The sequence below is a fragment of the Hippopotamus amphibius genome, chromosome 1 (genome assembly GCF_030028045.1).
Source record: "Hippopotamus amphibius kiboko isolate mHipAmp2 chromosome 1, mHipAmp2.hap2, whole genome shotgun sequence".
In the NCBI taxonomy this organism is placed as follows: Eukaryota; Metazoa; Chordata; class Mammalia; order Artiodactyla; family Hippopotamidae; genus Hippopotamus; species Hippopotamus amphibius.
Genome location: NC_080186.1, coordinates 148,376,336 through 148,399,251, shown reverse-complemented (window position 1 = coordinate 148,399,251; position 22,916 = coordinate 148,376,336). Strand labels below are relative to the sequence as shown.

At 48.9% G+C, this 22,916-nt stretch overlaps 1 protein-coding gene across 2 annotated transcripts in view; it reads left to right on the top strand.

Annotated features, from left to right (window-relative positions):
* GALNT10 (polypeptide N-acetylgalactosaminyltransferase 10) overlaps positions 1-22,916 on the top strand; it is a 216,194-nt gene that overhangs the window by 187,397 nt on the left and 5,881 nt on the right. For both annotated transcript variants that reach the window (XM_057730281.1, XM_057730289.1), the window contains 3 exons: positions 10,003-10,110; positions 14,916-15,137; positions 18,004-18,120. In XM_057730281.1, coding sequence (XP_057586264.1) covers positions 10,003-10,110; positions 14,916-15,137; positions 18,004-18,120 — 447 coding nt within the window. The remainder of the gene's footprint in view (positions 1-10,002; positions 10,111-14,915; positions 15,138-18,003; positions 18,121-22,916) is intronic.

The window sequence follows — 22,916 nt, the reverse complement described above, 5'->3', positions numbered from 1 at the left end:
GAAACTCCCTCCTTGGAGAACAGTGATTGGAGAGAAATGAACACAAAGGCATTTCTAAACCGAAAATGATTTCATTCTGTGCGTTTCAAAGACCCATCTGATGATGCTCATCAGGCAATTATGGCAGAACAAATGGCATTTTCCCCCCACAGTTTATTTACAAAAGACTCAGTAACGAAGCCATATTGGAAGTCTCTCATCCGGGAGTGGGAGGGAGGCTGGCTCCTGTTTCCGTTTGATCCAATTATCTCCTTCACTCTGGAGAGGAAATGAGACAGTATAATGAGGAGTCCCCCAGGTCTGGAAGGGAGACCTTTCTCCCTCGGCTTTCTCTCTCCGGGCTTTAAGAGCACGGGTTCCTGGAGCTGGCGGTAGCCCCTGTGCCAGTGCGCGGTCTCCTGGGCCCCTGCGGAAGACCTGCCCACAGCGCTGAGGGCACAGGAGAGCCCGTTCCTCTGCCAGCGATGCCTCCCTGCAGTGTCAGGTGTTCTGTGTCAGCCACAGCAGGGCATTTATGAAGGGCCAGATTCCCTCTGATTAATCTCTGCTGAGATCCCTTTTCCTCTTGGTGACAGAGAGACTGGTCTGGAAGGCATGAGTGTATTTTCAGAAATTAAGATAAATTGATACATGCCATCAGGGCTGATGGATTAATAATTTGGCTTCAATTTCAGACCAGGCCATCTATCCTGATGGGAAAATCCCAGAAAAGATGTTCCAAAGGCCCCAAAATTTCTAGAAGAGTCGCTGGATCTTCTCTCTCTCCCTCTCTCAGCCAACAGAGCTTTTGTTTCCAAAAAGCGCAGTCACATTATGAGAGTTCTGCTTGGCAGTTAGACCCTTCCCAGTTCTAGTGGTTGGATAAATCTAACCCTGTAGCCCGGACTACACCCATCTCCATGAGCTGCTTACCATCCCTTGCTTTCTCTACACCCTCCTCCCCATTGCATCAGTCTGGACTATTGGTAACAGGTAACCAAACTCCTGGTCAATCCGACCCCAATCGACTTAAGCCAAAAAAAAAAAAAAAAAATTGGAATTGATTGGCACACACAACTGAAATTCCAGGGTAGATCCTCCAGGCCCAGCTGGATCCAGGGACTAACCCATCTCGTCTAGGCTCCATCTCCCTTCATCCCTCAGCTCTGCTTTCATCTGGGTTAGCTTTCCTCTCAGGCAGGCTGCCTGTCATGGAAATACCCAGTAGCCCAGTGGGGAAAGTGTATCTTTTTCCCATCATTCCTGTAGTAAGTTCCCAAGTTGAGTCTCCTTGGCCTTCTGGTCCCTTGCCCGTCCCTGAGCAATGTTCTGAATGGTCAGCTACACTCTAAGTCTGACTGGTCACATGCCCATCCTGGAGCCACGAAGGTGGAATGGGCTGGTTCCCCAAAGGAAAGTCCAGGCATTGTGTGCAGAAGGGGGAATGGACGTGGGGCAGGGCAAGCCATGGATACCCTCCTCACGCAGCCACACGGAACTGCTCACAAGCCCCAGGGTCACGTGCCTGGCCATCTTTGGAGACATGCACTCTTCATTCTTCCTGGAATCCCCTTCCTTAGTCTGGCCAACCCACACGCATCCTTCTGGGCTCAGCTTATCTAGACGACCTCCTTTCAGCCTTACCTGAGCTCCCTGTGATGATTAGGGACCACCCCAAAGTCAGTCCAAGCATGGCACCCAGTGCCTCCTGTTGACATGACCCCAGGGTTGGCCTGTCTCCCCGACTGCACTGTGAACTCCCTGGAGGCAGGGAGTGGGTCTTGTCCACCTCTGTACCCCAGTTTCTGGCCCATAATAGGTGTTTTAAATAACTGTTAGTGGCATCGATTCCTGTCTGACACAACTTCTTTCATGCTGCCCTTCCTAGACTTACATCTCCATCCTTGGGTAGTGGTGGTGTGGTGGGAAAGGTACTTGGTGAGAAGGCGGGGCACTGGCATCTCCTCTCTGCTCCCTGTCCACCTGGAGACCCTGGACCAATTGCTTGATCTCACTGGCCCTCACATCCCAGACAGTGCTGATAGGGTTTTCCTTCCTACCCAAGATAGGCTCAAACAAGATGCTATGGAGAAAGCCTTTGGCCTTACGTGGGTGCGCGGGTGGATTGGATTGGATTAGAGGTGGTGGTGGCAGGATGAGCAGGAAAGGGACTGCACAGAGTCCCCAGGAGGCTGAAGTTAGGATGTCTTCAACTTTGAGATCCAGGAGAGGAGAAATGTGCACAGGATAACATGGCTGAGCTGGCATGAGAAAGATGTGGGCTTTGGGGCAATGTAAGTGGATGTATCTTTTGTTAGCAACTTGGCGATATTTGTTACATTTCAAAGCAAGCACATTCTTTGGCCCAAAATTCCACGCCCAGGAGTTTAGCCAAGAGAGACAAGAATTGAGGTAGGAGCTATTTGTTGAAGCGTTACTTAAGATAGGGGAAGACTGAAAATGATCTAAATGTACGTCCTTAGGGGATAAATAAGTTAGAGCATATCCCAACAGTGAAATACTATAGAAAAGAAGTTAGATGCCTCCAAAATTGTTTTAAAAGATGTGAAAAATTGTTTGTGTGTATATATATGCATATACATAGTCTTGTGTTTAATCTTTAAAAATATGACAAATGCAAACAAACAAAAAAAAACTGAGAAGAATATCCTTCTACCAGCTAACATTTACTGAGCACCTACATGTGGTAACCTGTGGGGCCTTGTGCCGCCCATTTTATAGATGAGGAAACTGAGGCTTAGGTTAAATCACTTCCACAATGTCACATGGTTGGAACAGGGATTTCAGGCCTGCTCTCTGAGTTCAGACTAAGCCTTTGCCCTGATGTCCTCTGACCCACGATGTGGTGAAAGCTTCCTGTCCCTTGGGGCATTGGGGGGGGGGGCAGGGTTACTGCATTGCTGTCTCTTTCTCACGTGTTTCTGTAATACTGAATGCATTCATCATCAGCACATATCACTTCTGTAATCGGGGGAAAAATTAATTTTTTTTTTAACTAAGAAGGAAAGACTTGTTTCTTCAGCCTCCCGGCCCACCCCTCCCCATATACATCCCAGTACTTTATTTGGGCCATTCGCAAGCTTAGGGATGAGATTCTCCCCCTACAGAGGGGCCTACAGAGAAGGGTGTCACGGTGAGGTGACCCCAGGGAAGGACGGAGCCCCCAAGCGCACCTCTGCAGGGTCTGCTCTTGGAGAGAGAGATGGAGACATTCTGAGGGTCACCTGGGACAGGCTTGCTTGAGCAAGGCAGTGACAGAAAGCCACAGGAGGGAGAGCCTTATTCCTAGAGGGAAACCCACACCGCAGCTGAGCAGAGGCAGAAGGCCTCAGGTGTGGTGGGTTTGCTTCGTCCCACACTGATAGAGTTACTGAAGGCCAACCCAGCCCCAGCCTGCCTTGGGCAGATTTAAAGAAAGAAAACTCTCAGATTTTCCTTCCTTGAGACATATAGTCATCAGGAGGATTAAGTGAAACAGGATGTATGAAAGGAAATTAGGATGCACACCAGAAACTGGTGAGGGGTGATGCCGTGACCTGATGCCCTGAGTGCCCAGTGATGGGGCCAGGGCTAAATCCCAGATGTCCTGACTCTAAGCCCAGTATTCATCTCATTCCACCTGGAGGTTGGGGGGCAGCCTAGAGAGAGGCCACTGCTACAGTGGGGCCCCAGAAGGCAGGACCAACCCTGAGGGAGTTAAGTTGCCTCCCAGCAGGGCCTTCAGGGCCCCCACACAAGTGCCAGCCTGCCATCACCTCTCCCCATCCCTTCCACCACCCCTTCCAGCCCCCTCTGACTCAGACCAGCTACAGTGTCGCTGCCAGGAACCCAGAGCTAGCTCCTTCCTTCGCTGGGTTATCCAAGGATGCGTGGAACTTGCTCTGCTGCATGCAGCATTTTCTTCCCAGCCACATGTACCCAGACTTTCTAAGAGCTGTCTGCTGGGAACAGGGAAGGCATTCTGCTCCTGACTTTGAGCAGCCATTTGAAATTCCATGAGTGTCTCTGTGGGTGCCTGCCCCTCCCACCGTTCTTCCAGGAAGATGGCTTGGAGGCCCGAGGGTCACCTGCGGTACATCACTCCCTAACCAGCCACACACCCATCTCTTCATGCCTCGGTCTTTTATCACTAAAAATGGTGATAACAACTTCTTCAGAGATTTGTTATAAAAACTAAATGGTATAAAATGTTTGACCTGGAGATGGGCAAAAAGAAGGCAGTCAGTGAGTGGTAGCTGTTTGGATCTAAAACCTTCATGTTAAGAAAGGAGGCAGAACAGCACAGGATAAAGTACATTGGCTTTGGAATCAAGCCACCTGGGTTCAGGTGAAAGCTCCATCAGTGAGTGGCTGTGTGACTTTGGGAAAGTGACTTAACCTCTCTGGACTTCTTCATCTATAAAATGGCAATAGCATGATCCTTATTGCATAGTATGGGTGTGAGCGTGATCTTAGTCAAAATATGTTAAAAGCTTAGCTCAGCGTCTGGCATATTATAAGTAATTAATTATGATAGCTGTTAATGTCAGCATTATGGTCGATGTATATGGGCTGCAGTTTCAGGAAAACAGGATTGGAAACAGCTTTGAGGCTGGCAAGACAGAGGCCAAAGACCTTGGCTCTGGGCCCAGCTCTGGAATGAACTCTCAGTGAGACCTTGGACAGGTCACCTGCCCTTTCTGCTGAACCTCTATTTCCTCACTGAAAGGACACTAATAACCCCAAACTCACAGGGCTGTCTAGAGACACAGTGTGAAGCTGCAGGCACCATTACCCTGAGAGGCGCTGTCACTAATCCAGGATGCACTCAAAGTGTGGTCCCCAGCCCAGCAGCACCTGGGAACTTGTTAGAAACGTAAATTCTCAGAGCCCACACAGACCTGCTGAGTCAGACGTCGTAGGGGTGGGGCTCAGCAGTCCATGTTTTGGCAAGCTCTCCAGGTGATTCTGACGCTCACTCAAGACTGAAAATCGTGGCTGTAGTGAGTAGGTGGGGTCTTGTACAGAAGAGATGCTCAGGCTGGGGTGTGGAAAGATAGAGTAAGGGGTAGGTTGGTTGGCAGGTTGGCCCGTAAGTCCCAACACCTTCACCCCACTTTCAAGGCTCTATATCATTGGGTCCACCCTTGGCTGCGTGTTTCTGTTCCATCTCTTCCAGCAGGGTTTTAGAGCAAGGCTGACCCATGACCAGGCCGTGTGTGAATGAATGAATGAATGAATGAGTACACTGGGCTGCATTGTTCATGGAAGGAAAACACGTGTGCCCAAGAGAGCAGAAATGTGAGTGCCCTGCAGCTGGCTTTCAGCAGCATCCCCACGTGGCGCCCAGGGGTGCGCAGGGGGTTGGAGGTGACCGGAGCAGGGGGCAGATGCCTTGACTGCAAGCCCAGGGTGACCCTTTTGTCCTGCAGGTAATACGAGTGCCGAGAGGGGTCTTTGTGGAAGACCATGATAGGGTCGGGACCAGGCATCAGAAAGATCCAAGGTGCAGTCTCTGATCTGCCTCGTTCTGGAGGCCCCCACCGCAGCCTCCACCCTGGGCTCTGCCATGTAGGGGCCTCCCCGGGGAAGGCCCTGGACCTCGCTAGGCCTCGCTGTCGCCATGCGGGAGAGGCAAGCCAGTACCTCCTTCACTGGGTGGTTGTGAGATTGCTCTGTTTCAAATATGAGCCGAAACCTAACAGATCCTGCAACTTAACTGAGTTCATTCAAAAAAAAAAAAGAAAACGCTCTAACATAAGGCAGCCACCCCCCATTTTTGGCCACGTTGACTATAAACACCTCGGGATATTGTTGAAACAAATATTGAATTTATTAATTTAGATACAAATATGCTTAAAGCCATATTATATGAAACAGTATATTAACTTGGAAGTAAGTTTAAGTGGATTTTTAAAATGTAGAAAAATTTTTCCTACTCTTTTACCAACTGTACCCGGTGACCATAATAAGCATCTAAAACGAACACGAGGAAGATCCTTTCATGCAGGTAAGACTTCCTGGGACAGTATCTCGTTGTTCAAAACAAACTAACGTGTTCAAAATGATATGAGCTTCTGGAAGACGTGGACCCAACGCCATTCCCTCTTTTCTGAGGGGAACTGCGTGGCATTCGTGTGGCGCCCACCACCAGTAGCGCCAGCTGCCATAGGCCCGGGTAACACCGCTGTGATTGCTTCAGAATCGCCCCATTCCAGCCTCATCACAACCCCAGGAAGGAGGCAGGATAATTCATCCCACATTGCAGGTGAGGAAACTGAGGCTTTCAGATTCACAAAACTTGCTTAAGAGCCAGAACTGAGCTCACCACGGCGACTCTGTGTTCTTCCTAAGCTCACAGATGATGCGGAATAATTGGTGACAGTTATTCTGTTAATTGTATATTAACGGTGCAGCCCCCAAGCGCAACTGAATAGGGTTTGGATGTCATTTGGGTCCTCAGCTGAGCTGCCAACAGCAAAAGCCATGGCTGGCTGGTGTCTTCTCCCCATCAGGGGCAGGTAGGGTGCCCGTCCATTACTGATCGGTTTCCAGGCAGCCTGTTTCCTTGAGAGAGCGGCTTCGCTGCACCCCTGCTCGCTCGCTAGCGGTCCCCCTGACAGGACGGCCCCTCTGCTGCGTGCTCTCCGGGGCCCCCTGTGTCTCCCAGATGCTCATCACCACACGTTTCTTTCCTCCTCAGTTTGGGAGATAAGAGCGAGTAATTGTCTTTTATAGACACTGTAATGAAGCCTGTCATCACACAAAAGAAGTTTGCTAATGAAATAAATCAAAGCAGCAATGAAAATGAATGGGGAGCAAGCTTTTACAATTGGATTTGCGCTTGTCTAGTGGCATGGAGCTTCCAGGGAGAAAACTGTTGCCGCAGGAAGAGACGGCACCAAGAAACGAGCTGCCAGGGTGTGACTGCAAACTCCTGATGGTGCAACATGGCTCCCTGAGCAGGCAGCTGCATCCCCCCTGGAGGTGGAGACTAGGAAGGGCACGGTGGGGGAGGGAGGGAAGAAAGCCAACAGCAGAGGGGGGCTTCAAGATGGCATCTCAGTGGCCTATCTTTATCCCCATCCGAATATGATGGGGTCCCAGCACACACGATTGCGGCTGCCGCCGGCTCTGCAGCTCCCCTTCTCTCTGCCACCAGCTGGGCTCTTTGCCTGCTGGTGTGTTGCTTGGGGGAGGGGAGAAGACCCTCGAGCAACCAGGCCCTGTGACTGTGCCCCACCTGCCTGGTCCTGTTATTCTCCTGGTCAGCTGCAAGTTCTGCCACCAAGTCAGCTGGAAAAACTACATCGTCTGTCTGAGCTTCACTTTATCCATTTGGGAAATCAGGCCATAGGATAAAAAACGCCATGGTGTTGGGCGAGAGGGCAAATGCTGTATCATTTCAAGGTGGTGGTATTTCTTGTCCTTTCGCAGACAGAAATGACTAACACGAATCAGGTTTGCTATGGCCAGGCATCAAGCTGAGTGTTCTTCACGGGGTGTCTCATGCCAGCTCGGCAGCCTTGCAAGGTAGTGGTGACTGTCTTCCCCAGGTCACATGACTGCAGAGGTGGCGTTGGGGCTGGAGAGCAGGGTCTGCTCATAACCCCTGTGTGACGTGGGTCTTGGGTGGCTGCTGCCTCAGCTGTGAAGGGAGGGAGTGGGGGCCTTGAAGGTACACAGTTAGGTGACCTGGGCCATGCACTGAACCTGGAGTCCAGGACCAGCTGGCCAGCTCCCCAGCCCAAGGAAATCACGGTGTAATTCGGTGCCTCCAGCTTTTAGCATGTCCCCCGATGGAGAGTCCCCTCCAGTCTTGGAATCCTGCCAGGTAACCAGCGAACACCATGGGGGGCGGGGGTGCCTGCTGTGTGTGGTGTGTTCTAGGTGGCCAGAGGGAGTTCTGAAGGGTTGAGTGTACCCTGAGCTGGGCCCCTCTCAGACTGCTCAGGTGCTCCCAGAGGACCCGGGATGGCAACAGCTTTCTCTGAACGGGTGTGTATCTCTCTGAAGGCAGTTCACATCCTCACTCAGCCATCAGTGAGTCACGTCCAGGGCAGGGAAGCCTTGGAGTAAGCCCATCGTCCAAAGCCAGGACTCCTCCTGGGCTCCAGACATCCTGGGAATCCGAGGGCATTTTGGATGCCTCAAACCTCTCAGTAGATCAAGGTCACCCTGGTCCCTCAGGAATCTTCTGGCAGATGGCCAGCGTGGTCAGGGCCAAAGAAACCCGAGGTCACGGCACAGAGAAGGGTTTGGAAATTGATCATCCATCTGCATAAAGGAAGGTTCCTTGCCAGGCAGAGCCGGAGACCAGCCTCATTAGCTGATGCGAGTTTAATACGGAGTCAAGAGAGCTGGACGCCGGCCTAGTCAACTGCCCGGGAGATGTTCACAAATAGAGCAGGGTAAGGTGTCCCCCACCTGCTCAGTGCCGCTCCTCCTCCCAAAAGGCAGGCGCAGCCCAGCGGCGGCCTGGGCAATATCTGCCAGACAAAAGCATGGCTTCCACATCCGTCACTTTGTATAAAGGAAGAGTTATTGTTATAGGATGCTGGCGCCTGATCAATATCTCCTGCTTTGAAAATAAACTTCTTGGCTTGGCCTTGACATTAATCTACCATCAGGAGCCCATTATCTTGAGACCAATGTTCTATTCTATTGACTTGCTCAATTTTTTTTTCTTCCCCAAGATCAGAATATAATTGCATTTCTCCAGGCAACATTTCCACTAATTACAGCCCCACACATGCGTATCCCCTCGTGGGAAGCCCTGGACAGAGTACATCTGGGGTGGGGTGGAGACAGTTGCCGGCAGGAGGTGATGGGGGACTGACGACCCTCAAGTGTATGAGATGGCAAAGGAGCCCTTCTAGAGCCCCTAAATTAATCAAGATATGGAGCCGAATCCCCCGTATCCTGTCAAGCAGTTCAAGCTGGAAAAGGCTCTTTTGCACAGAATCGGGGTTGTAGATGTTCCCACTCCTACTCCTCACCCACAAATGAGGGAATACGGCAACACAATTAATAGTAAATGTCCCAAATCCAGCTGTGTCCGACCATTGCCACAGCCCCACAAACCCGAAGCCATGATTGCTTCACATCTGCAAGAGCCCCCGAGGCCTTCCCTCCCCGAATCCTGTACCCTACAGGCCATCCTCCACGCCACAGAGTCATCTTTGTGAAACAGAGGTGGATCATGTTGTCTCCCTCACTGTAGACTTTCAGTGAAGACTCTTTGTTCTGCCCTAAGAGACCCTATGATTGTCCCCACTCACCTCTATGACCTCCCCTCCCACCAGTCCTCCCTTTGCTGCCTGTGTCTCCCTACCCCAGGGCCTTTGCACTTGCTGTTCTCGCCACCTGCACTCTCACCCTTCAGATCTTTATTTTATTTTACCTTCTCATCATTTAAGTCTCACTGCAGGGGAGTCAGGGCGGGGAGGCAGGTGACTGCTCAGGGTGACCCAGCAAGAGGCTTACAGATCTAGGAGAGACTCCAGCACCTAACGCCAGAGTCAGCAAATACACAGCCTGCGATCCACCTTGTCCCCTCCCATACCTGTGGACACCACCACCAAGTGATCCGTGCACCCTCCACGCGCCCTTGTAATTCTCACATTCGTCCAAAGCTCAGACTCTGGCGTCAGCTCAAGCTGGGTTTGAATGCTGGCTCCACCACATTTCTTAGCTTCTCTGAGCCTTGGTTTCTTCATATGTAAAATGGAGCTCCGTTACTACCTACTTTACGGGTGTTCTGGCGAGGCTTCCATGCCGCTGCGCGTGCAAAGCCCATAGCATAGTGTTTGACGGTGAGTAAGCACTCGATGCGGTGAGCTGTTTTCACTGCTGTTGTCATTACTGTGTTTTCCTGCATCCCTAGTTCTGTGAATGGAGGCTTTAGTACATAATCCAAGCTGAATTGCATGATGCTTTCAATGAATGCACAAAGGAACGCTGGCCTTTGAGAAGGCTGTGACCTGCAGGCAGAAATATCATCTCTCGCGTCTCACCCTGCAGGTGTGGATGTGTGGAGGCCGCATGGAGGACATTCCCTGCTCCAGGGTGGGCCATATCTACAGGAAGTACGTGCCCTACAAGGTCCCCGCTGGAGTCAGTCTGGCCCGGGTAAGGTGGTGGCCTCCCTAGGGGGTGAGGGGTTGGCCTACGACCATCAGCAAAGCAGAGGCACCCCACGCCCTAGGCCTAGCGGTCTCTAGGTAGGAGGGTGTGCCCCACCCTCCAGGTGAAATCCAATTTAAAAGAAGTTACTTAAGGGCATTGCCTGCCAGTCCAGTGGTTGGGACTCCACACTTTCCATGCTGAGGGCATCCGTTCAAGCCCTGGTTGGGGAACTAAGATCCCACAAGCCATGCAGTGTGGCAAAAATAAATAAAAATAAAAGAACTTACTTAAAGCCCTGCTTAATCACTTATGTGACCTCGGGGGTTGCTCTAAGGTTCTGTTTACGCCTTTGCTTCAAGGAAGCTCATTTCTTCCAGCTCTTAGCATGGCCGGGAGAATTAAGGAGATAATGTAGTTTCCTGATGTGTGACCAGCGAGGTGATTTTAGGTGGTTGACATAGGAACATTTTTATTTACATGTGTTTAAATTAACGTGGATTAGAAATTAATGTGGATTAGTGTAGCAAATTCATGATTTCACAGACATTATTAGGATAAAACTAAAGTAGATACAAACTTAGACTAGGGGTGATTTAAAGAAACGTGGGGTAAAATTTAATACAGGTGGAGTGGTGTGTTTGGGAAAGACTGAGATGGTATTTAAAAGCCCCTGGCATAGCAGTGGTTAATAAATGTTCGTGTCTTTCTCTAACTTCTCACTCCCTCTCCACTTTCATGCCAAAAATTCTGTGTGTTAGACTGTTTTATTGCCTTAAAATGGTTTGTATCATTGTTCGAGTTAAAGTGGCCACTATCTACAAACGGAAATGTTAGCCAGGTTTTGTTTTGTATTATTAATATTTCACTCAACCTTAATAATAAATTTTAAAACATTAAGGGTCTTGAAAAAAATCAAGGTGACCCCAAAAGAACAGCGAAGAGAGAGGAGGGTCCGCAGAGGGTAAAGAGAGCCGCAGGGAGGTTGGTGGGATCTGGAAAGGTCACTGCACAGAGATTCTGGTTGGAGACCCCCACGCGCCCCCCCACCTCATGAGGACCCCTCCCAACAGCCCCAGGCCGCTGCCTCCCTTCCCTCATCACCTGACAATCAGCGACGTGCAGAACTGTAGCCCCTGGGTCTCCGAAGGGCCCTTGTCCTGCAACTTACAGGAAAGCCTAAGAAGCTCCGAGAGGCAGCTGTCTCCTCGGGTTCTACCCGTGTGTAGGATGCTGGGCTCTGGAGGCAGCCGGTGCTGTGGGGACCGGCTTTGAGGGAAAAGAGAGCCAGCAGTGCCCTCTAGTGGTTGAAGCTTCCAATGACAGCCACATCAGCCACCTGCGCCTGGCACAGCCCTGTCTCATACGGAGTGCGAGTTCTAGTTAGCAGGAGAGGCAGGAATCACGTTTCATCTGAAATACCGTTGGCAATTCCAGAGGTAGGTGCCACGCAGGAAAACCGCAGAGTCGCTCAGTAGGCCCAAGGCTGCAACTCTTCCAGCTGCTAGGGACAGTGGGACCATTGGGGCACCTCTGACCCCTGAGCAGGACCACTCCCAAAGCATCCTTTCCCTATCCAGAGATGTCATGTATCGATATAAGACTTGACCAGTAAAGACACACCACCACCTCCTGTTTATTGATCCGTAGATGAACTGTAGTAACACATAAACACTTCCTGAGCCAGGCACTGTGCGAAGCATCTTACATACTTATCTCACTTAGTTCTCACTTGTTTTCAATCCTCATTTTAGAGATGAGGACAGTGAAATGTAGAGACACAAAGTAACTAGAGCCATAATTCAAAGCCACTGAGGTCTCACCAGTGCCTGGCACAGAGCAATTATCCCTTAAATAGTGACTGCTATTGCTATTAGCAGCTGTTAGTGTCAGTGTCAATATTAACAGGACTGGGAGGTTGATTTCAATGTCTTATCTGAATTCTGTTTTAACATTTTAACTACTTTTTTCACCTGTCAGTCCTGAGTCAGTCTCCTATTGACTCTAAACCAGTTAACAGTCTGAGCAGTGCCCATGTAGGTTGGCAGGACTAAAAGTGCCTGAATCAAGCTCTCCTAACCTTTTATTACAGTATCTAACTACCATCACTTAGTTGCAGATCATATTTTACATGTTTGCTTAGTGTTTTAACAACCAGATCCTTCTAGAGCATTCTCTCCTAGAACATCGTCTTGATAGATTTGAGGAGAGATATTCTGAAAGCCCCAAGATAGCCAGATAAAGAGAGGAACCAAAGTCTTACTAAAGGTGTACAGATTCCAGAAGGACAAACAGCCGGGCAGCAGTGGAGTAGCATTTCAGGAAGGATGAGCTGGCCACCAGCTTGCCTGCCTCAAGAACAAGCAGCCACTCTTCATTTGTTTACTAAATTTGCTAAGAACCTTCTTGTCTGTGCCTTTGGGAAAGCAGTAGCAAAAACCCATTCAAACTTGGCAAAACAAAAGTAAGTTTTTGTTTGGAGACTTATTCCAAGATTCTGGACAAACCTCTGTGATCCAAGCACAAGAAAAGCAGGGGGGCCTCAGACAGGACTGGGACTCAGAATTAGGAAGGTGTTAAGAGCAGGGATAAGAGGAGTGCACAGCCTGCTAAAATCCCAGAGTCCTCTTCATGACTCTAGCAAGGGGAGAGGTAATATTAATAAATGTAAAGTCCCTGGTTTTGGCCCCGTTAACTGGACAGAAGTTCAAGGTCTGGGAGAAATGAGTTACTAAGCCATGTCTGGAAAATGCAGTATTCATTAAAGTAATAATTTAAGTTAGTTCAAATTACAGTATTATTTGATTTGATCCTTTAAAAGGATCCCTGGTGAATTTCAGCACCTTTCCTTGGGCAGATTGGCCATCCTTGCCTGTGGTTGGAGAGGAAACAACAGTGGTCCCTCATCATCCCTGTGGCCTAAGCAAATCAGACAGTGAGCCAGAGGAGCTGGGTGGCAGACCCAGAAAAGGAGAGTATTCGGATGTGCCGGCCCCTTTACGCCTTCACCTTCCTCTGGGCACAGTTTTAAATTAAACCCAGCCTCTGCCATGCAGGGGCCTGGCGGGGCTAACAATGTTCCTGAACTGTTTTCTGACCCACTGTTGACCTCTTCAGCTCTCAGAAAAAACGAGGCGGCAGCAAGGAAATTTTGTAGTTTCCCAGTCCCAAACTCAGAGCCAGCAAAACTGAGGAGTTGGTGGAATCTGGCTTCAATACCAGGGACTCCCTCCTGTGGGCTTACGTCCTCCTTACTCAGGAGACGGCAAATTATTTTTGTGTGACCTGTGAGCTAAGAATGGTTTTTACGTTTTAAATAGCTAAGGGGGAAAAGAATTCAAAAGAATAATATTTTGTGACACATGAAAAATCAAATTTCAGTGTCCGTAAAGTTTGATTGGAACACAGCCACACCCATTCAGTTACATAGTGTCTAGGGCTCCTTTACAGCTACATCAGAGTTGAGACCACGTGGTCTGCAAAGCGTAAAATATTTACTGTCTCACCCTTGACAGAAAACATTTGCCAACTGCAGTCTTACCTTCTGCTTCTAGGGCAGGCATTTACACTGAAGTGTGAGTGATTGGTAACAGCCTAAAGTGCTAACTCGCTTTCACCCTTCAGAAGGAAACCTGGATTGCAGTAGAGGAAAGATGATATGACAAAGCCTAGAGAATTAAAGCGGGGAGAGGTATTCTGGCAACAGCCTGGGGTTGGAGGAAGATGTTGGGAGCAGGGACTTTCCCATGAACCCTGACGCCTTGCTCTTCCAAGCCAAGTAAGAGGTTCTCAGCAGGTGGGAGCTACACGGCAGGTGGAGTGAGGGATTTTCATCACAGGTACACAGAAGAATTCACTTTTCCTCTCTCTCCAAGTCTCTCATAAACAGGATGTTTCCTCACCTGCTGCTGCCTCTACCTGCTAATAATATGGTTGTCATTTTTTACTGATTATCTTTGCACTTCGTAATAAAAGTAGCAGCAATCTTAACACCTCAAAGGATTGTTAAAAATTCCAGCTGCTGAATGAATTACTTTCTAGTTGCAAATCATAATTCGTTTTTACCAGGCAACTTGCACAGCACTCTTAGTTGAATGTGACAAAACCCAACTCGAGTTAAGCAGAAAGGGAATTTACCGACTCATGTACATGGAAAGCCCTGAGGTAGTTCTGGCTTCAGACACAGCTGGATTCAGGAACTAAAAGAAGCAATGTGTTCCTGGCTCTAACCCTCAGCTCTGCCTCATTCTGGATTGACTTCAGCCTTGGACAGCCTTTGCAAATGGGCCAGCGGCTCTCCCCGGCATCTTACCCATCAGAGTTTATGCACTAATTCCTCCCCATAGTTCAGAAAAAAAAAAAAAAAAAAATGCCAGGACTAATGCCTCTTGATTCTGATTGGCTTGACCCAGGTCACATGCTCATTGCTGACCAATCCCTGTATCCAGGCTATGTATATTCCCATTGGCCAGGCTGGGTCACATGACTTTCCTTCCACCACATGAAATAACAGTGAGGCAGGGGTGGGTCCCCAAAGGAAAATCGGTGAGGTGCGATCTGTAGAAAAAGAGGGGATGCGAGGTGGGCAAGGAAACCGGCAGCAGTGTATTATTCAACCGTAAGCTGTAGAGTCCTTAACACGTGCGTAAATAATAAATAGAAATATGAAAGGTTTAAAAACACAGGGGGATTGGTCCTTGATGCAACATAAAATAAGAAAGGTTGACTGCAACCTCGCGGACCCTTTGCACCCCCCTGACCTTCTTGGCCCTTTGGAGAGCCTGACCCTTGCACCTGCCTGTCCCCTCCAGAACCTGAAGCGAGTGGCAGAGGTGTGGATGGACGAGTACGCAGAGCACATCTACCAGCGCCGGCCTGAGTACCGCCACCTCTCCGCTGGGGACGTAACTGCCCAGAAGAAGCTCCGCAGCTCCCTGAACTGCAAGAGTTTCAAGTGGTTTATGACCAAGATCGCCTGGGACCTGCCCAAATTCTACCCACCCGTGGAGCCCCCGGCCGCAGCCTGGGGTGAGGTGAGTCTGAAGGGCAGGGCAAGCCGCATAATTGGGGCCCGGCGCAAAAGGCACGTGCGCACCCCTGGTCCTTAGTTCAGAGAAAAAAGTGCCGGTAACACAACATTGTAAATCAACTATATTTCAGTAAAAATTTCAAAAGAAAACAAAACAAAACCAGCGTCATCTAAAAAGAAAACGTGCCAACAGAGGTATAAAACATAAAAGTTTCTCCTTTCTTTCAGTGGTCTCTCTTAGCCTTGTGTTTTTTGCCTGTTTGCTATTTAATGTCATAGTAGAGAAAAATTAAAACTAAATTATTAGCTTGAATTTTACCATTCATCTTTATATTCTGCAGTGCCAGTTTTAAAGGCAATGAGAGCATTTAACTCATGTGCACAGTTGGTGAAATTTCACAACCTGTGTTTCAAATCTTGTCCGCACATACGTATTTCTTACCAGAACAGTGGAAACCCTGCACAAAACTAACTCAGCTGTTTTAATTTCACTTCTTGATAACAAACACGTCCTGTCAACAGCCTCTACCTGGGGCTTACTGATGAATGAGGAAGAGCTGAAGGGAAAGGAACTGTGGGTGGCCGCCTCCTTCCCTTTGCTTCTGTGCTGTTATCTGCTGCTGAAGTAGGTGGCTCATCCAGGGAAGTAACACAAGAAAGAGAGGACATGATAGGGTTCCCAGTCCCTCCTGTGTCTTAGACCAGCATTCCTCTTTGTGCAGCTGGAGTCAGTTCTGAATGGAAAGGAGGGTGTGGCCTCTGGGACATGCCAGTGCCCCCACTGAGTCACAGCCACAACACACTCGCCCTGTTCTTGCTTTGTCTTGCTGAACTCCCGTGCGTGTGAGACCCCGAAATTTTGTGCTTGCAGGGACCCACAGCTGCTGTATGTGAACGGGCAGAAAGAAGCGACAGATGCTCGTAGAGCAGGTGTCACTTCTGCTCACGTGCATGCTCTGTTGTCCCATCAGATTTCACTTGCAGGTCTCAAAGATAAAATTATTAGTTTAAGACAGTGACAGCAGAGCTTTCAACCAAACACAGACTGAGTGAGGGACCGTTTGCCGCTGCCCTTGTCACATACCCATGAAGCTGGTTCTGCTGGAGAAGGCAGACAGGCCATCACCACATCTGGCTCCTGGGTCTCTGGCTGAGAAAACCCTCTCACTTAGAGATGGATGTATGGGGACTTGTGGAGGGGAGCATAAGCACTGGCGCGCCTCCGGCTGTGACAGAAGTCCATTTTAAAGTGAAAAGGGGGGATTCATTGATTCTCATCAGAACCTTGGGTAGCTGTGGCTTTAGCTGTGAACACCTGGACCCAGGGGGCTCAAACGATGTTGTCCGTTTTTCTCCTGCTTAACTGTGCTTCCTTTCGTGTTGGCCTCATGCCGTGAGGAGCAAGGTGGCTCCTAGAGGCTTCAGGCTGAGAAACCCCCAGCTTGGCCAACCCAGCAGAAAGTGAACACCTCTCTCCCAGTAGAACTAGCAAAGGTCCAGGATTGAAGTCTTATTCGTGGATCCTGCACCAATCACTGTCGCCATGGGAGGAAGGGGGACGCAAGGGTAGGATAGATGCTCTGGCCACGGGATGGGCCAGGAGTCGTGGCCCCATGGAAAATCAGGGCGTTGTTACCAGAGCGGGAGAGCGGCACACTGGGCCGGAAGAAACACCAGGTGTTACTTGTTCAGAATCACACAGCAAACTAGAAGGACCTTTGCCAACTAAGCTGTCTGCCTAGCCCCACCCGACACCAGCACGAGTTTTCTAGATGAGGTGTCGTCTTGATTTCCCTCGTGAAGCTCTCCATTTTCTTGCCACTTTATTGGCTTTCTCCCCCGTCCTCTGAGAAGCAACACCCAGATGGAATTAGACGTGCAAGAGACGTACTGGGGCAACGCCTGAAAAAAGACTCAAGCAGGGAGGCAGAGAAAACCATCAGACTCTGATGCCGGGCTACCCTCTGAAAGGCATGGAGGGAAGGAAGGAGGGCTGGGGGAGGAAGGGTTCCAGCCTGCAGTGAGGCTCTAAGGAAGTCTGGCCGTGTTAACACACAGTCTTCTGGCCACATCAGCTGCGAGAGGAGTCCGCACCTCCCAGGGATGGACCTGCCTCCCTCAAACACTGGCTGGAGGCAGCGCAGGGGAGCGTGGCGTCCTCTCAGACACGGTGGTGGATGCAGAACACAGCCGCTGGGCAGTCAGACTGCCTGCAGCCAGACATTGGACTGGGCCTTTTCTCAGCCCCCACAGCCCCACTCCTCAGTCAAACGAGCGATGTCTATGAGGTAGGAGCTACACCATGTGACACCAGCCCCTGGCACACTGGCCTGCCCGCTGTCCGTGCTTGGCTGACCACACGAGCACCAAGGCCTCCACACGTCCACGGTGTTTTTCCCACCACACCAGCCTCATCTCAATGAGACCACTGTTCCTCTTTGAATCTTCCCATGAACCGGCCCAGCAAGGACCCTATACCTTTTCTAGGGTGGTTTTCAAGGTATAGTCACTAGATTACCTGGAATGAGGGCAAAATTTGATCCCTGGACCTACTGGGTCAAATGCTCTGGGAAAGGAGCTGGGAAGTCCTCCTTTCAACAGCTCCCCCTCCAGGCCCCCACCACCACCCCAAGATTCTGCATGCTCTAAGACAAAGCAGGGTTTAAGCAGAGCTACTCTCTGTGGACCCAGTGTTCCTTTACTGAAAGGCTCAGGGCCTGCGCACCAACCCAGGACAGATTTACTCAGACAGTTCAGAGCCCAGCCCGTGTGATGCCTCTGCCTTGGTTCCTTCCTCCCACCCCAGCAGGGGCCCAGGCGGGTATCTTGAGGTGCCTCACTGCTCTGCCCTTTGCTTCTTTCTCATCCAGATCCGCAACGTGGGCACGGGACTGTGCGCAGACACGAAGCATGGGGCCCTGGGCTCCTCACTGAGGCTGGAGAGCTGTGTCCGGGGCCGCGGGGAGGCCGCCTGGAACAACATGCAGGTAAGGACAGCTCCTCGGGACCAGCAGCCGGGCTCTCTGTGCCATCATGACCTGCAGTGCTCATATGGGCAGGGCTGGGAAGCAGAGACCCATGGGTCAAGGATGTGACAGGTCAGCCCAGAGTACGCGTTATAAGAGCCTCCTGAACACTTTGGAAAGAGGAATCCTGCACATCAGTCTGGACTGTTGGTTACAAATGACAGACACCCAGCCCGAATGGCCGTGAACAGAAAGAGGAAGCTACTGGCTCATGTCACTGAAAAGTCGAGATGATGTCATCAGGATCTCTCCAGGGTCTCAGCTCTGCTTCCCTCTCTGTTGGCTTCATTTTTTTTTTTTTTAATTTGCCAAACTTTACTCAGTTTGTTGGCTTCATTCTTGACCTGGCCGTCTTCCCATGTGGTGGCAGATGTGATCACCAGCAGCACATGCTGCCAAGCCCCTCGGTGGAAAGGCATGTCCCTTCCAGAAGGGCATGTTCTGGAAAAGCCCTGAGGCTCTCACATGTTGGGTTTCCTGAGCCAGTGATGATGGGGGTGTGATACAGTCCTCTTACTGACCTGTGTCATGTGCCCGCTCCTGGGGTCTGGGGTATGGGCAGCCTCACCTGAAGGATAGGGAGACGCAGGAGAGAGGGCTGGTCCCCAAGGGATCTCCCAAGGGATGTCGTGAGAAGAGAGAGGAGCACAGGCCAGCCATGCATGAAGAGCCGCCACTCACAGGAAGCTGCAGGTAGCTTCCCGTGATCCCTTCTTGCAAGCAGTTAACCCCCGTGTTAATTCACACAGCATCCAGTGAATCTCGGTTCAAGGACACAGGTTTTATAGTCTCCCTGCTGTGTATTTTCTGGCATTTTGGAAGTGTACACTGAGATAAGCCTGTAATGCGGGTCCTCTGCAAAAACAGAATGCAGAAGAGCTGCACGGGGTGCACGCAGAGAGTCGACAGCACCACCGCCCAGGGTGCACGGCGCCCAGCCTCCGAAAAGTGTCTGCCCCTCCCTCATCCATTTTTTTTTTTTTTTTTAATAAACTTATTTATTTATTTATTGGTTGCATTGGGTCTTTGTTGCTGCACACGGGCTTTCTCTAGTTGCGGCAAGCGGGGTCTGCTCTTCATTGCGGTGCACAGACTCCTCATTGTGAGGGCCTCTCTTGTTGTAGAGCACAGGCTCTAGGCGAGTGAGCTTCAGTAGTTGTGGCATGTGGGCTCAGTAGTTGTGGCTCGCGGGCTCTAGAGCACAGGGTCAGTAGTTGTGATGCATGGGCTTAGTTGCTCCGTGGCATGTGGGATCTTCCCGGAGCAGGGATCGAACCCGTGTCCCCTGCATTGGCAGGCGGATTCTTAACCACTGCGTCACCTAGGAAGTCCCGCTCATCCTTTCTTGATAGCCATTCTTATTAGATACTGGCTCTCACCAACTAGTTCTTTTGAGTTCTCCAAGGCCTGCTTCTTGATCCCACCCCACTCTGGGGCCCCAAAAGAGACCAGGAGGAGCACTGGATAGAACAGGCCCGGGGAGCTCAGCCTCAGAACAGCCTCTGCTCATGGCAGAGAGTCCACATGAAGCCAGAGGATTCGCTCAGACAAGCAATAAAATGTGCCTGGTGTGTGGCTGTGCCAACCTCCACCCTGAGGTGGGAAGCATGGCAGCCCCGTTGCCCCAGTAGGATCTGTGCTCCCTGGGGCCTGTGCCTACCCCGAGCAAAGAGCTCTAGTGAGCCTGCAAAGGGAGACATGGGAGCTGGAGCTGGCCCAGCAAATAAGCATTTAGGAGGAAGGAGCTGGTGACCCACCTCCCCCACCACCACGATGTCCACCTCTGGCCAAGATGGAGTAACAGGGACTGGATTTACCCTCCTGCCAGAAGCAACCCCAAGATGGACAAAATATGTGAAACAACTGGTTTCAGGAGAGCAGACATCAGCCAACAAAAGACAGTGACCCTTGAGAGATAGGGAGCAAACAAGCACCATGGTTGTCCCAGTTTCCTTCCTTGAGAGAGTTTCCAGTCCACAGATCAGGGAGGGAGAACCGTGGGGGAGCCAGGCAGATGCCCTGAGCTGAGGAGACAGAGCTGAGAGTGCAGGAGGCCAAAGGGGCAAGAATTCGCAAAATGGAATACTGGAGAGGAGAGAACTAGACACAGAGGACATCCGAGATTTACAAAGTCCCCTGGCATATTCAGCAGAGTGCTGGTCAGTGTACATGGGTGTGAGGAAACTTCTGGGGCTGGAGAAAGAACCACCTGAGAGGATTCGAGGGAACAGTGCCTGGTGCCCATGCAGGGCCAGGAATAGTGCCTGTTCTCACCAGTCCAAGTAAGAAATTGACATTGTAGTTGAAAATATTCCCACAAAGAAAATTTCTTTCCAGGCTCAGATAGAGTTATTGGTGAATTCTTGCAAACACTTAAAGAAGATGATACTCATTCTATAGAAACTCTTCCAAAAAAGGAGGGAATACATCCCAACTCATTTTGTAGTGCCAGGATTACCTTAATAGCAAAACCAGACTAAAACATCATAAGAAAACTGCAGAGCAATATCCCTCATGAACATGATGCAAAAGTTCTAAACAAAAGTTTAGGAAATTATATCCAACAGTATATGAAAAAGGTACTGTATCATAGCTAAGTGTAGTTTATCCCAGGAATGCATGGTTGGTTGAACATTAGAAAATTAGGGACTTCCCTAGTGGCACAGTGGTTAAGAATCCGCCTGCCAATGCAGGGGACACGGGTTTGAGCCCTGGTCCGGGAAGATCCCACATGCTGCGGAGCAACTAAGCCCACATGCCACAACTACTGAGCCTTCATTCTAAAGCCCTTGAACCACAGCTGCTGAGCCCACGTGCCACAACTACTGAAGTCCATGTGCCTAGAGCCCAGGCTTCACAACAAGAGAAGCCAGTGCAATGAGAAGCCCGTGCACAGCAATGAAGAGAAGCCTCCGCTCACTGCAACTAGAGAAAGCCTGCGTGCAGCAACGAATACCCAACACAGCCAATAAATAAATAAATATTTTTTAAAAAAAGACATTCACTATCTTTAAAAAAAAAGAAAATTAATCAATATGATTCACTGTTAACAGACTGAAAAAGAAAACCATATGATCACCTCAGCACACCCAGAAAAAGTGCTTCACAAGATCTAACATCCATTTCCAATAAAAGCTCTCAGCAAACCAGGACTAGAAAGGAACTTCCTCAACTTGTTAAAGGGCATCTTTAAAAATTCTACAGCTAACATCATACTTCATGGTAAAAATCTGAATGCTTTCCCACTAAGATCAGGAACAAGACAGGGATTCCAACCTTATCATTTCTATTTGACACTGTTCTGGAGGTTCTAACCTGTGGCAAGAAAAAGAAATAATTTCATCCAGGTGGGAAATAAAGAACGAAAACTGTCTTTATCTGCAGACCATATGATCATCTATTTAGAAAATCCAATAAAATCTACAGAGAAGCTACCAGAACTGATACTGAGTTTAGCAAAGTTGAATGATACAAAAATCAATTGTATTTCTATATACTAATAATGAGGAATCAGAAATTAGAATTTTAAAAAAGCATTTACAATAACAAGAAATATGAAATACTCAGGTGTGTAACTGACCAAAGATGTGAAAAACCTGTATACTGAAAACTACAAAACATTGCTGATAGAAATTAAAGAAGCTCTAAATAAATGAAGATACATACCACGTTCATAGGTTGGCAGACTCAATAATTGATATCAGTTCTTTCCAAACAAATACATAAATTCAACACAAACTAACATTCTAGCAGGCTTTTTTGTAGAAATTGAAAAACTGATTCTAAAATTCATATGGAAAACAGACAGGACCTAGAATAGCCAAAGCAAAATTTCAAAAAAAGTACAACATTAAAGGACTAACACTACCTGATTTCAAGATATATCTTAGAGTGTCAGTAATTAAAGAAATGTCATACTGACATAAAGATAAATGGAACAGAATAAAGAGTCCAAATATAAACCGATACGTATGTGGACAACCAACTTTTTTGCAGATGTTCAAAGGAAATTCAGTGCAGAAAATATAATCTTTTCAAAAAGTCGTGCATATCCATATGCAAATTTTTTTTCAATTAATACCTTATATACAAAAATTAACTCAAATGGAGCATTGACCTAAACATAAAACCTAAAACAAAATATTTTAGAAGAAAACATAAGCACAAGTGTTTGTGACCTTGGTAACCCAAACAATGATTTCTTAAATACAACACCAAAAGACAATTCATAGAAGAAAAAAATTGATAAATTGGACTTCTTCAAAATGAAATAATTCTGTTCTTTAAAAGATACTATTGAGGACTTCCCTGGTGGCGCAGTTGTTTAGAATCCGCCTGCCAATGCAGGGGACACAGGTTCCATCCCTCATCTGGGAAGATCCCAGATGCCACAGAGCGACTAAGCCCATGCGCCACAACTACTGAAGCCCACACGCCCTAGAGCCGGAGCTCTGCAACAAGAGAAGCCACCGCACTGAGAAGCCTGTGCACCGAGATGAAGAGTAGCCCCCTCAAGCAGCAACGAAGACCCAAAGCAAGATACTGTTGAGAAAATAGAAAGGCAAGCCACAGACTGAGAGAGAATGTTTACAAAGCATATATCTGATAAAGAACGTATATTTAGAGTGTAAAATTTCTCAAAACTCAGTAAGAAAATAAGCAAGGCAGTTTAAAAATGGACAAAAAGTGTATAGACATTTTTAGCAAAGAAGGCATGTCAGTGGCAAATATACACATCAAAAATGCTTAACTTCATA